Source organism: Pteronotus mesoamericanus, unplaced genomic scaffold (genome assembly GCF_021234165.1).
Source record: "Pteronotus mesoamericanus isolate MK-2021 breed Mesoamerican mustached bat unplaced genomic scaffold, CSHL_Meso_final contig_468, whole genome shotgun sequence".
NCBI classification, from domain to species: Eukaryota; Metazoa; Chordata; class Mammalia; order Chiroptera; family Mormoopidae; genus Pteronotus; species Pteronotus mesoamericanus.
Window position 1 is genome coordinate 62,480 of NW_026555176.1, and position 14,048 is coordinate 76,527.

The 14,048-nt window shown below is 45.2% G+C and overlaps 1 protein-coding gene across 2 annotated transcripts in view; it reads left to right on the forward strand.

The window, feature by feature from the left end:
* PRMT8 (protein arginine methyltransferase 8) overlaps positions 1-14,048 on the forward strand; it is an 88,248-nt gene that overhangs the window by 30,375 nt on the left and 43,825 nt on the right. For both annotated transcript variants that reach the window (XM_054577937.1, XM_054577938.1), the window contains exon 2: positions 5,290-5,475. In XM_054577937.1, the coding sequence (XP_054433912.1) occupies positions 5,290-5,475 (186 nt within the window). The remainder of the gene's footprint in view (positions 1-5,289; positions 5,476-14,048) is intronic.

Genomic DNA, 14,048 nt, shown 5'->3' on the forward strand with positions numbered 1-14,048 from the left:
AGACCCAGGCCCTATATCTCTTGAGTCTTTCTAGGGCCTTAGGAGGGCAGGGAGATGGGCCAAAGACTGAGTTTTCAGAGCTTCTTCCAGGGGTCTTCCCCTGAACCATCTCTAATAACTCCCAGAGGCATGTCTGGATTCCTATATGGGTCTCTATATGCCTACATGAGGACCCAGAGGGTCTCTGTACATCGCTGTTTCTCCCACAGGACCACGTGGTGCCTCGCTGCAACAGATGCTCACTAGGTACTTGTGGAGTGAAAAGCATCACCCAGGTAGCCGCATGCCCAGGGTTCACGGGCCACTGCTGTTTCCCACCCCACTCCCAGCCTCCTGGGACAGGACACACCTGTGAGCTCATGGGCAGAGTGCAAGGCTCCTCTGCAGGAGGCTGAGCTGGGCCGACAGCCTGTGACATCAGGGATGGGGCCACACTCACCTTTGTTCCCATGACCTGTGAATTGAATCACTGGCCCTCGACCCCAATAAACATTCATCCCTTTGCTTCATGAATGCAATGTATGGTGCATAGCAGATGCTTTGTAAGGTGGCTGCTGGGGACAGAGTCTCAGGGAGCCCCATGGAAACGGGAACCTTGGAATCAGAGTTGAATGGCAGCTGAGGCGGGCAGGAGCTACCTGTGACCTTTATTTACCACGCATGCCGGCCAAACCAGCTGTAACTTTTTCTCTTCTTAATATATTTAAATGGAGACAAGATTGGGGTCAGCTTTGTGCACAGAGCCTTTTTCAGCTTTAGTGGTAACTGCGCAGCTTCCTGAGCAGAGCACCCTTTTGGATCTGCAGGGCTGCATGGCAGTTTTCTTTCTTTGATGCCTTTGCCTGGTCCCTGGAGTGCAATGTGTGGGTCGCATGTCCTCAGAGGAGGAGCAGTCACAGAACTAGGGGGGTGAGTACACATCTCTCTCCCTGGGCCCCTGGTGCCTCCAAGGTCCTAAGAAGATAATGTTTCAGCTTCTCTCCTGGGCCTAGTCTTACCCCCTCTACCTCCTTCCCTGAGGGCCTTTTTCCTTTGTAAATGCCTCAGCCCTTCCTCTCCCGCCAACCAGTGCAGATGGTTTCCCAATCCAGAGTGCCTGTCTCAGCTTCCCTCTAGAGCCCTGGGATCACATTTCCTTTTCTTTCCCAATATTACCTCTTGCTATTTACAAAAGCAGTATTGCTAATGGCATACATTTTAGAAAATATAAACAAGCACAAGAAAGAAAAGAATTAACAGTTGACAATCCAACACCCTGTGACAATCCCTAAGTCCCCCCTCATCACACATAGGCATGAATAGGTTTTAATTTTCAAAATGCAATCATGCTGCCTATTCTTCTCCCACTTGTTCTTCTCCACCCACAGGTTATCATGATTATATTTCTGTGTTATTAAACACTCTTCCACAACATGTAAAAGGCTGTGTAATGCAGCCTATATTGTGTCAATGTACCATAGTCTATGCAATCATTTGTGCTTTGTGGAGCCTCTAAATTGACGCTTACTTTTTGCCATTAAATAGCGTTATCACAAAATTCTTACAGTCACACATATATGACTATCCATGATTCTTTCCTGGGGGCTAATTACCAAAAAGTGGGATTATTGGGCTACTGAATTTGGGCTTTTAACACTTTTAATAGATTTTATCAAACTACGCTCCAAAGAGTTCTCACTAGATAGGTATGAAAGTACCTATTTTTCTGTAACCATTAAAAATGCAGAGTTTTAGTAGTTTGAGGGGGTAGTTGAGCTTATTTGGTATTTTAAAATGATCACTTTTTTTATTTTAACTTAAGGTTATCTGATTTCTACAGAGATTAAACATGTCTGCTGGGCGTCACTTTGCCATTCGTGTTTCTTCTCATGTGAATTGGCTATAAGATCATTTGTCCAATGTTAAATTGGGGATGTTCTTCTTTTTCCCATTGGTTTGTAGGAGCTCTGTCCATGTTAAGGATATTAACCTTTGCCTGCCATGCATGGTAGAAATGTAATCTCAGTTCACCACTTGCCTTTTAATTTGGTTTGTGGTATTTATTGGCTGGGACTGCATTGTTGTCTGCTTGCTAGACATCTTTTCTTACATGACTCAATGCCATTTCACACTCACATAGCGAGTTGAAATTCATCATTTCCCTGCCCAGCCTGCCCTTCCTGATGACTTGCTTGTTTCTGTTCATGTCACTGACATTTGCCTGGTCCCGCAGCCTTGAACTGTTGGAGCCACCAGTTTGGGTCCTGACATGCTTATCAGCAGCCAGCCCTCGTAGATTCTTTTTCTGCAGCTTCTCTGGCAGGCAGTCCCTCTTGCACAACAGTCCTCCGGGTTCCCATTATTTCTTTGCTGAACTTTGCAAATAGCCTCACAAGTTCATACCTTGCCTTTCCAATGCCAGTCCTTCCACTCTTCCTTTCTCCTCCTTGCCCCTGTGGTACATTGTCACCACATTAATCTCCCTAAAGTAGAGCTTAAACATAGAACTCCTTGGTTACAAACCACCAACGGCTCTCCATTGTCTCCTGTTGAATTACATCATAGCCTGGCCATACTTTCCTTTCAGCCCAATCTCCCACTCTCTGCGCCAACTTGCTCCCCAAACAAGCTAGCTGCTTTCCTGCCCCTTTTTACCTCTTTGTTCAAGCCGTCCCTCCTCCTAGAATCCTTCCCACCACCTCCACCTACAAATCCATTCAGAAAGCTTCCCACCTACCCCACCACTATTATCCCAGGCTTTTCTGACTCTTTAAATGGAAACAAGTTCTCTCCTTTGAGCCCCAGCACAATTTTCTTGAGCTTCTCTTGTGAAACAAACTTATTCCATCATCTAGTGGAGCTATCGGAGGTCTTATACCCCTACTAGAAAGCAGAGTCCTTTGAGGACACTGTCCTGTACACCCATTTTCCCCACAGGACCACGTGGTGCCTCGCTGCAACAGATGCTCACTAGGTATTGTGGAGTGAAAAGCATCACCCAGGTAGCCGCATGCCCAGGGTTCACGGGCCACTGCTGTTTCCCACCCCACTCCCAGCCTCCTGGGACAGGACACACCTGTGAGCTCATGGGCAGAGTGCAAGGCTCCTCTGCAGGAGGCTGAGCTGGGCCGACAGCCTGTGACATCAGGGATGGGGCCACACTCACCTTTGTTCCCTTGACCTTTGGTTATTGAAAGGAATGACCCTCTATATCTATTCATTCATTTCCCTCGTGAATGTGATGTGTGCATGTGGTTGAGACTTTGTAAATGGGCAGCTGGGGAGTCTCAGAGAGCCTTGAGTGGAATGGCAACTAAGGGGTGCAAGAACTACCTGTGACCTTTACCACACATATTGCCTGAACCAGCTAGGATTTTTTTCTCTTCTTAATATATTTAAATAGAGTCAAGATTGGGGTCAGCCTCATGCGCAGAGCCTTTTTCAGCTTGGGAGGTGACTGTGCAGCCAGCAGGGAGTGTGCAATTGACACAATCTATTTTTAGCCTCTGTAAGACCGTGACCAACATCCTAAACTGAGGGTGGGCACACCTGCTGCATTCCAATGAGGCGGCCCGGTTGCTTCTGCCAGCCTGGGAGCTCAACGACCTGAAATCTGATGTTGCTAAACTGGGAAGTGTGCTTATTTCCCAGAGGCTGTAGCCTAGATACACCAGGAAAATGGGAGCATCACATGCCCCAGCTGGCTCTCCTCCAGCCCCGGGTGGCCTTGGGGCTGTGCCCGCAGCATGATGAAGGGACAAGGTCACTAGTCTTTCTTGATCTTGCTCTGTCCTAGGACCTCCCTGTTTCCTTTGCAGGAAAAGAGGTAGGAAGTCTGTGCTGACCCAGCTACAGTTGTGAAAATTGAGGCAGAGAACAGGGACATGTTTATGTAATCTGAATAAAAAAAAATAATACACTTAATGCCAGCTAATATTCTAATATCTTTATATATATTAACTCGTCCAAACTTCTGGACAACTCCTTCAGGTAGCTTTTATTTTGATCTCTGCATATGGAGGAGGAAACTGAGGAACACTGATGACAAAATGACTTCCCAAGGTCATTTGTCAGCAACGGGTAGCAGGCCTGGGTTTCAGAACCACGCAGTGTGGCTCCAGGCTTTGCGTTCTCGCACTGTGCCATCTGCCACTCAATATTTACTTTTAATTTTACTAGAGCCAGGATAGGATCCGGGAGCCCTGGTTCTCAGCCTCAGACAACCAACTATTGGATACTGCTGCCTCTCTGTTTTTAAAAACGCTTCCCTGCTTTAAGGCCTTTACTGTGCTGTGTGTACCTGCATTTCCTGCACCCTGGGGAGGGAGGCTCTTCTGGCAGACCTGTGCTTCTGCAGGGAGGCTTGGACTCCTGGGCCCCAGAAGTTCTCTGAGCTTCCATCTCCTTCTTCCTCCCCTTGACCTGTGGAGGTGTGGGGGGGGGCGGCCAGTGGGGGGCAGCAGCAGTGTGGTGTGCAGCTGGGCCAGATGCCAGGATTGGGGAACCCAGAAAGGGCGGTGAGGGTAGTGCCTGGGCAGTTGCCGACAGTGTGGGTCTTCCCAGTTTAAACTTCTGCTGAAGTTCAGAGCAAAACTGTGGGCCAGAAAGCAGAGGGCAAGACAAGAGGCGTGAGACACCAGAACCTAAATGGACCTGCATTTTGGGGACCAAGTGCTCCCTGTTGGGTAGCGAGAAGCCCGTGGGTGTGATCTTCTCAAGGGGACAGGTGGGGCTCCCTTTAATTGAACAAACACTTAGTGCTCGACCCTTTTCTAAGCACTTTACAAACACCAACTTGTCTAATTCTCAGGACAACTCTAGGCAATGGGAACCATTTTATTCCCACTTTAGATATGGGAAAACTGAGGCACCGAGAGCTTAATAACTTTGCTCTGGTTTGTATAGCTAGTAAGTGGCAGAACTGGGATTCAAGTTTCGGTTGACTGGCCCTGGAATCTGTTCTGTAGCCACCATGCTATGTGATGCTATGCTGTACATCTTTCCTTTTGTTGAATGTTTACTATTTCTCTCTAAAGAAAGGTATCATTGTCCCCATTTAATGGATATGGAAACTGGGACCTAGATGGGCTCAAGTCCGCTGACTAGTAAGAGACGGAACTGGGAGTCTGATTGGCTCCTGAGGAGCACGCCACCTGAGCCATCAATGTGACTGCCACAAAGCTTGAATGCACCATCCACCCCTCGGGAATGGCTGCGGTGGTTGACTGGAGCTGGGCTCAGGGGCAAAATCTCAGAGAGCAGCACCTCGCTGCCACTGTTAACACCTGGCTCCCTTTTTTTTGCCCTCAGGTGAGCAGTCCCCCCTCTCAGCCCCCTCAGCCTGTGGTCCCATCCAAGCCAGTGCAGTGTGTCCATCACGTGTCCACTCAACCTAGCTGCCCAGGACGGGGCAAGATGTCCAAGCTGCTGAACCCAGAAGAAATGACCTCAAGAGATTATTACTTCGACTCCTATGCCCACTTTGGGATCCATGAGGTAAACCATCCTGAGCTGGTGGCTGAATGGGGCAAATGGACCCACTGTTTCATCGCTGTTCTCAGAGGCAACGTAATGTGTTCAACTCTCTACTGTCATGCAGTGAGTTCTCCCCATGGTCCAAGGCCCCGACCCTCTCTCCATCCATGGGTCCCTTTGGGAGGGGGTCAGGGTCTGGCCTGGAGCAGGTGAGTAGGTGAAAGTGTGTGTCTGTGTTTCTCAGCTGGTGAGCAAGGAGAGCTCATGGTTTCTTGGTTTTAGAGTCCGGCACCTGTGTCTCTTCCTGATCCCATTCAGTTGACTCAGGGAGACAGAATGTCCTTGGTCCTTGCTCTAGGAGTTCAGATGCTTTGCAACTAGGGTCCTAAGGCTGAAAGGGCCTTCTGGAGGTCACAATATCTGATTTTTAGTCAGGAATGAACATGATCCCTTAGGTTTGTCCTAGACCAATGAGCACCTTTAGGGGAAGAGATGCAGTAAGTCTGCCTGGAAACCTGGCCCAGGTCTGGCACCCTGATTGATTCTCAGGAAATTCCTATGGGTAAATATTTGTCTTGACCCATAGCAGGGAAGGCTTAGGTGAGCTGTGGCATAAAACGGAGCTCCCTGATGAGAGGCTTCCTGACTGTAGTGGGGGCTCAATGGGGGCTTTACCCCTTCCCTGCCTTTATCACCTTCAGCACTCTCTTAATTCACCCCGGATAAAGGACTAACATTAACTGAATGCTTATTGTTCTAAGCACAGCATGTGTATCATCATTTAATCCTCATAAGAACCCTACAAATAAAATATTTCTGTTATTTCCTCATGCTATGAAGAAACATTGAGAAAGAAAGATTTGCTTTGTATGCAAATGCTTTTTCAAAGTTAAGTCTTGAAGCTCCCCCTTCCAAATAGATGCTTCTGTAAACCCTTCCTATATCGAAATGGCCCTACTACCATTGCCAGGAACATGTTTAATAACAACCAGCATTTTTTTTGAGTGCTTACAACAAGCTGGCTGTTGTAAATTCAAGTTTTTTATTATTGGTTCATTTATTCCTCAGGTCAATTCTATGAGGTTGGTATTATAATTTATCTCCATTTTACAGATGAGGATATAAGACCTTAAGCATTAGATCAACCTTCATTCATTCTTGCCGGTTCCTTTGCATATAAGGTTACAGGCTAGTAAGTGTCAGGGCTAGAAATTAAACCTTCACATTTTGGGCTCAGGGCCTTCATTCCTAACTATGATGCCACGCAGCTTCTAAAACAGTTCATTCTTTCTGGAAACGTTGACTTTGTTCCTGCTGGTTCCTTTCCCATTCCATATGGAGGTAGAGGGTGTGAGCTTAGCCTGGGGGGACTCAAGGTTTGGCCTCCTGAGAACTGCTCCCCACGTAAAAGCTTAGGCCTGGGGCATGCAGTGGGGAGGGGGATTAGGGTCCTGTGTTTAGCTCTGGGGACCTGAGCAGTCAAACTTGCCATTCTTGGTGGATCAAATGCCTGCTCAGGACAGATGGGTGAGTTGTCGTACCTTCCATGATCTTGCTTCCATAGGGGTTGGGATGGTGCACAGAGCCTTGTCCTGGGCCTATGTGAGGCTCTGGGAGGTGGAAAGGACTCCTCCAACAGCTTTCCTCCTCGAGACCCTGCCCCTAATTAAAGGATATATACCTTCCATGTGACAAATTCTAATAGGCCGTGGCTCTGGGCACCTGTTTCAAGGCAGATTCCTGGGAAGAAACAGCAGTTCTAGGTGCCCTAATGTGCCTCCCCTTGGTCCTGCCTGAAATCCCTTCCAATAGAAACCAGCCGACACAATGTGCACCTCATGCCTACCCTTCACCAGTCTGCAAGCTTCACTCCTCCAGGGAGCGCCCTTCAACTGACTTCTCCGGCACATCCCTCTGAATTGTTAAGTTCTTGCTGGGCAGCACTTTGGTACCTAGGGTCTGCTCTCATGGGCTATTAGTAATATCTATAATTCCTTTAGGACTTGGTTCCCCAGCCCCTAACCCAGGGCTCGGCTCATTGTCTGATTGGCAAAAGTTTATTGATGTGGCTGCTAATCTCATCGCTCAGGTGATGCCTGGTCAGCACCATGGCCGGGCATCCAGCAGGGTGTGGTCTGCACTCAGACAGGACACCAAGGGTCATTAAACAAATAAATATTATACTATGTGTCCTCAATTTCATGTAATGATACAAAAATCAAATTTGCATGTGAACATATATAAACATAATGTAGATTGAGCTAATTAAGTTGGAGTAAAGAACCTACAGGTCATGCCTTACCTGCCCTAGATTAGCTCTAGCAATCCTTCACATCAGGAAGCGCTTCTGATCACTTAGCTTAAATCGCTCCTGCTGCCGTGGCTGGCCACCTCTGGATTCTGGCCTCAGGGAAAATGCAAAGGTCTGTAATGTAAGGGTGGCTAGTTGGCCTTCCTTCCTAGTTGGAGCTTTTCCTCTATCGTGTTTTGGTTTCCAAGATCACCTGGTAGGAAATGGGGAAGGGGCGAGCGGATGGACTCTTAACCGTGTTCTTTTCAGAGAGAGGGCCTGCTCATTTCTTGTTATCGCGCTCCAGGGATCGCTATTCTGTGCCAGACGGCTTGCAGCGACACCTTTGCCTCAGTCTGGGCAAGACCCATATCTCAGCCTCCAGGGCTGAGCTGGCCATTTGGCAGGCTTCTCCTGTCATTAACAAGATGTTCACAGGGCAGGCAGTGCAACCACCAGCTTGCTGATTAATAGTTTTCAGCGAGTGTTTAGGAAACATGGTGCGGGATGGCTTGGGTTTGATTAGTCTGCAAATAAATACAAATGAGAGTGCTGGGTTTGGAGAGGGACACTGTTGGGGGCTGGAGAGCATAGCAGGAGGTCATTCTGAACACCTCTGTTCTTCCATCCCATGATTCCACCCAGAGAGGGCTCCATATTCAACCTTCCGAGGACAGGGATGAGGGAGAGGGGGGACAGTGGCCTTCTATCACAGGGCCTCTATGAGAAGAGTGGAATCTTGAACATAGGAACAGAAGTGACAGAGGCATGCTTACTGAGGCCTCTGCTCAGAGTGGAGAAAGCCAGCTCCGTGACCCCCCAGATTCCAGCTTTGCATTCTCAGCGTCTTTGACAGGCCCTGGGCTTGGTGCCTCAGCTGCCTGCCAGTGGGGCTGTGTTCCCAGCCCCCAAGCCCTGGGCGCCCATCCCACTCCTGGCCAGCTCAGTTCTTTTGACAGTCTTTCTGCAGTTTCTTTGGAAACCTTTTTCAGAGCCTCATTTCCCAGCAATTAGTCAATGTGCTGTTACATTTTGTTTAATAGGCAAGAGAGCTGGGAGACAAAGTCATCCACAGCTGGGGGCTGGAAATTGTTCTCACCGGAGTGGCATGCTCTGTCTGAAACGTTTGAGACTTCTTTGGGTCATTCTCTCCCAGGGATGATTAAAGGAGGGGTAGAAGAGGAAAGAGCCTTTACTTTGGGCAAGCCAAGTAGAGTAAGATTTGCTAAGTCATGACTTTTCTTCTCCCAGAACTTGTATCTTTGAACCAAACTCCTGTGTTCTGGAGCCTTAAGGAAGGGAAAAAGGGGCCAAAGAAGTGACAAAAGGCAGTGAATTAAAGGGGAGAAGGGCATTTGGGCAGGTTCGCTTCAGCAACAATAGGCTCTGCAGAGGTACTGGGCCCATCTAATTCATCAGGAAAGGCTGTGAGGACGTTTAACCATGACTGTGAAAGTTTTGCCTTTATTTTGCTTCTATTCTTTGCTCACCCTCAACAGTTTCCTTGTGTGGACAAGAAGGGTCATCGTTGTCACAAAAAGCCAGAGCTAACACTTATGTAATTCTTACTATATTTATTTAACGATTACAACAACCCTTGGAAGTTGATGCTGTTATTACCCCATTTTCCAGAGGGGGAAATTAAGATAAGGAGGATGAATGATGTTCTGGATCAGAGAACTCAAAAGCATTGGTGCATGATTTGAATGTAGGGACCCTGGCTCCAGAATTCCTGTGCCTGGATCTGGGGAAGCTGTCTTCAGTCCTGCGGTCTCACACTTGGAGGTCTTGCCATTTTGATGTACAGTGGCCTTGTAGTGTTCGGTCCCAGACAACTCCCGGAGGGAGAGGCTTGAGCTCACGTACAAATATTTTAGAGCCAAAAATGAACTCAATCTGAACAAACCCTTACTTTCTCAAATTCTAGTATGATCAAATATATGAGCCCTGGGGCAACATAGGAAGTAGTGGCTCCACTGGAAAGCAAATACAAGATCTTTTAGCCCCCTGTGGCTGAATTCCAAGCCTTTAACAGAAGGATAAAAGCCATAAATGCATCCTAAACCTGCTTAGCTCCTGATCGGATTTAACTAATCAGCCCATCACTCTAGCTGCCTAACAATGGAAAAGACATTCCTTTTTGGAAAAAACAACAATAAAAATTAACTTCAGCTAGTAGCGTTTCTTACACATTATCTACAACATAAAATAAAAATTATAAGGCATGAAGAAACAGGAGAATTTTGTCCGTAGTCAAGAGGAAAAATAATCACTAGAAGCAGATCTATAAACAGCCAATATCTTGGGATTATAAAAATACCACTGTGACATAACTACAATAAATATGATTTTTAAATCTCCCAGAAAAGATGGATATAGTAGGTGAACTCCCACAATAAAAATACAAGATCTAAACTAGATGTTTACTGGATGGATTTAATAGCAGATAGGATACATAGAAAGAAAAGATCTATGAACTTAAGGACAGGCAAATAGAAGTCATCCATAAAGAGGAAAAAATTGACAATAAGCTCAGTAACATGTGGGACAGAATCAAGTGGTAAATATGCGAGTAATTGGAGTTTCAGAGGAGAAGAGAAAGAATGGGACAGAAAAAGTACTGGAAGAAATGTAAGTGGATAAATTTCTAAACGTGACAAAATGACAAATGGTAACTCTCTGTATTAGTTTGTTCAAGCAGTGAAGCCACATCTGAAACAACTGCTATAATTGGAATTACCACCTGATTATGTTTATGATAATCCCTGGTCATTCTCCAAGATCCACCCTGTCTCTGCACAAGCCAGATAGGCAAACTGAATAGGCATATGGTTCTCCAGAAATTAGTCTCCTGGGATAATGGGTCCCCTGGTATTAGTGTCAGTTCAGAGCTAGTGTCCATTAACCCTCAAAAATCTGGCTTTCTTTCCCTCTCCAATGTTACTGCCCTGGTAAATGGCTATCAGCCCACTTGGAGAAGGCTGGGGAATGATTAACAGCATAAATTTTTGGCAATGTAACAGGATTTTCCCCCATGGGGCATGCCCATTCAAGGGGTTCTGTAAACTGACTCATCTGGGACTCTCTGTTTTGGTGATTCAAGCCAGACTTCTGTTCACTAGACCGATAACTTTTACACTTGAAGATATTAAGCAAGAATTTAATATGTTTCCCATCTATTTCTTTTCTGGAGACACTGTGACCAATGAGTAAACATCAGAGGTCTTTTAATCTCAGACTGTTCTGAAAATCCTTGGCTCCCATGTCCATCATGGTAACCACACCCATCTCATCTCTGATGATTAAGTGCTGTAATTTGGCCTCTGCTACCCCAGGATCCCAGTTTGACATTATTCCCATGGCATTTAGGGATCTCAGTTCAATGGTAGAAACTCCTCCTGTAATTTCTGACTTATAAAGAAGAGCAACCACAGAGCTCTTCAAGGATGCTGGACTCCTCTTGCAATTTTATTTCCCACAGCTATGGTGAAGGGTGTGCATTCTGGCGTTCGGTAGAAGGTTTGACATGACAAATGCACTCTAACATTTTAGTCTCCCTGAGCCTTTGGGTACCTCCCTCGTCAGCATACGGAGATAGTTCTGACATTTAAATTTCATTTAGTGTAGGCTAAATTTATTATTTGGGTCCATGTTTCAGTCAACCAACCAAACCAATAGTTATTTTTATTTTTTATCTTATCTAATCCTCACCTGAGCATATGTTTATTTATTTTAGAGAGAGAGAAAGGAGGTGGAGAGAGAGAGAAAGAGAGAAAGAAACATTGACATGAGAGAGAAACATCAATCAGTTGCTTCCTGTGCCCCAACCCGCAACCTTTTGGTTTACGGGATGGTGTTCTGACCGAGACACCCCGCCTGGGCCAAACCAACAGTTAGAAGCATTTGAAGCCCCTGGAGCTAAAATGGTGAATCCAGAATCTTTGCTTAGTGGTCCTGTATCAATAAACTTGGCCCAATCCAACTTTATATTCCTTCCATGTCAATCCCACACCCCCTAATATAAATCTCTCTCTCTCTCTCTCTCTCTCTCTCTAAATATATATATACCCCAGCTTTCAATCTATGTGAATAAAAATATCATGCATTTCATTTCTTTGGGTGTCCTGATGAGTCACACTTCACACCTTTGGGACCTGCTTGGAGTTGAATGTAGTTTTGGGCATAGCAGCAAAGAAGGCTGATGGGGGTAGGTCCTGAAAAATCAGCAATACTTTGCATACAAGTACTTCAAAGGAAGCCAATGCGATTCTTCAGGAAAAGGAAAACTCCCTCAGGGGTAGAAGAAGATTCTACTGGCAAAGAAGACTTTGCGTAATTTGGGGACTTGAGGACCCAGCTTCATCCAAATTTGCCTATATGTTCCTATTCCAATTTTCAGGCTCCCATTTCTTCCCAAAAGATGTCTCAAACTTTAACAAAAAGAGACCCTGCAAGGATGGGAATTCAATTGACATTGTAATTTCAGCATTTGCAAAATTGGGCTTTTGACTTGGTTATCAGAAATCTTAGCCCTGATGCAAAGGAAAAAAGGATTTTTTTTTCCCAGAGAAGTCATAGAAACTTTTAGGTACTATGTTTAGACCCTGAACAGAGAATTTTAAATCCCTGTGCTCATGCTTTGCTTTCTCTGTTTTCTAGCAAAGTTACTAGTAATCAATCAACCAACCAACCCACCACATTGTGTTCTTCATTTTGACTAAAATGTGCAAAAGTAACAAATACTTGGTCACCCAGTATTGCCTTCCATAGGCCCTTTATTACAGGTATCTAAAGCTAAAATTTGAGTAACTCCTTCACCATTCCATGCCTGTGACTACCAGTGCCCTCTTTACCAATGGCAATAAAATTATTAATGCCTTTAAAACTCAGAACTGATTCAGAAAACACAACCTTAGGTTCTGTTCCTTAAGAGCTATTCTTGGTACCAAACTGTATGAGTCAGGATTCAACAATGGAAGCAGATCCAGTAGGATATATCTCCATATCTCCTGTTATTGGAGCCTGAAGTCTACAGGACAGGTAGCTAGAAAAGAAATTTGGATATAAAATAAGGGGAGACCAGGAGCAACTAGAACCCACAAGCACAAAGCTTGAGGATAGTTTGAATCATATGTTCATTCTATTGCCTTTGACCTTGGTGGCAAGCATACCCTATAGAACAGGGGGGTTTCACCATAGAGCTGAACAAACATATACCTGGCCCAGGAATCATAGAAGCTGAACTTGAAGACAGAACAATTGCAGTTGCTCCTTCATGCTAACGAGTATGGAATCAACACATCAGCAATGACATGTGCTATAAAATGGTTCCTGCCTCCTTTGTGCCTTCCAAGTCTCACAAGAGTCTCTCTTGTGACCCATTGTAACTGGAAACATAATAGAAAGAGAATTCTGTGAAATGTAGTTCAGGTGGCCAAGATGACATCTTATAAAGTCATTGAACCTGTGTGCACAGAGTTTTAAACACATGAAGCAAAATCTTCAGAACTAGAGAGAGAAAAATACCAATCCCCAACCATAGTTAAAAATTTGTTTTAACATTTCTTTCTCGGTAATTGATAGAACAAATGTACAAAGAAATCAGCAAGCCTGGAGAAAATATGAGCAATTTTATGACATAATCAAATAACCTGACCTAACTGACATTTATAGAACTTGTGCCACCAATCTCCAGACTGCACGCTCTTTTTGAGTGCACATTGAAAAATTCAGTACGATAAATCATATGCTGGGCCATAAACAAATCTCAATCAATTTCAAAAGATTGAAATCATGCAGAATATTTTTTTATAATAATAGAATTAAGTTAGAAACCAAAAGCAATAAATTATCTAGAAATTCTCCAAATATTTGGAAATTAAGCAGCACTGAGAACAGGGTCAGGAAGAAATCATAAGACGTCAGGAAATACTCCAAATGGAATGATAGTGAAAACACAAAGCTATGGATGGAATGTGTCTCCCTAAGTTTCATATGTTGAAATCCTACCCCCTCAAACGTGATGATACTAGGAAGCGTGGCCTTTGGGAGGTAACTAGAACATGAGGGTCAGCCTTCATGAATGGGATTAGTGCCCTTCTGAGAAGAGGCCTGAGGGCTTGCTCTCTCACTCTGCTCTCTGCCATGTGAGGGTACAAGGAGAAGACAACCATCTCAGACCAGAAAACAGGTCCCCACCAGATACTGGATCTGATGGCACCTTAACATTGGACTTCTGAGCCTCCAGAATTGTGAGAAATAAATGTTTGTTTTTTAAGTCATCCTGTCTGTGGTATTCTGTTAT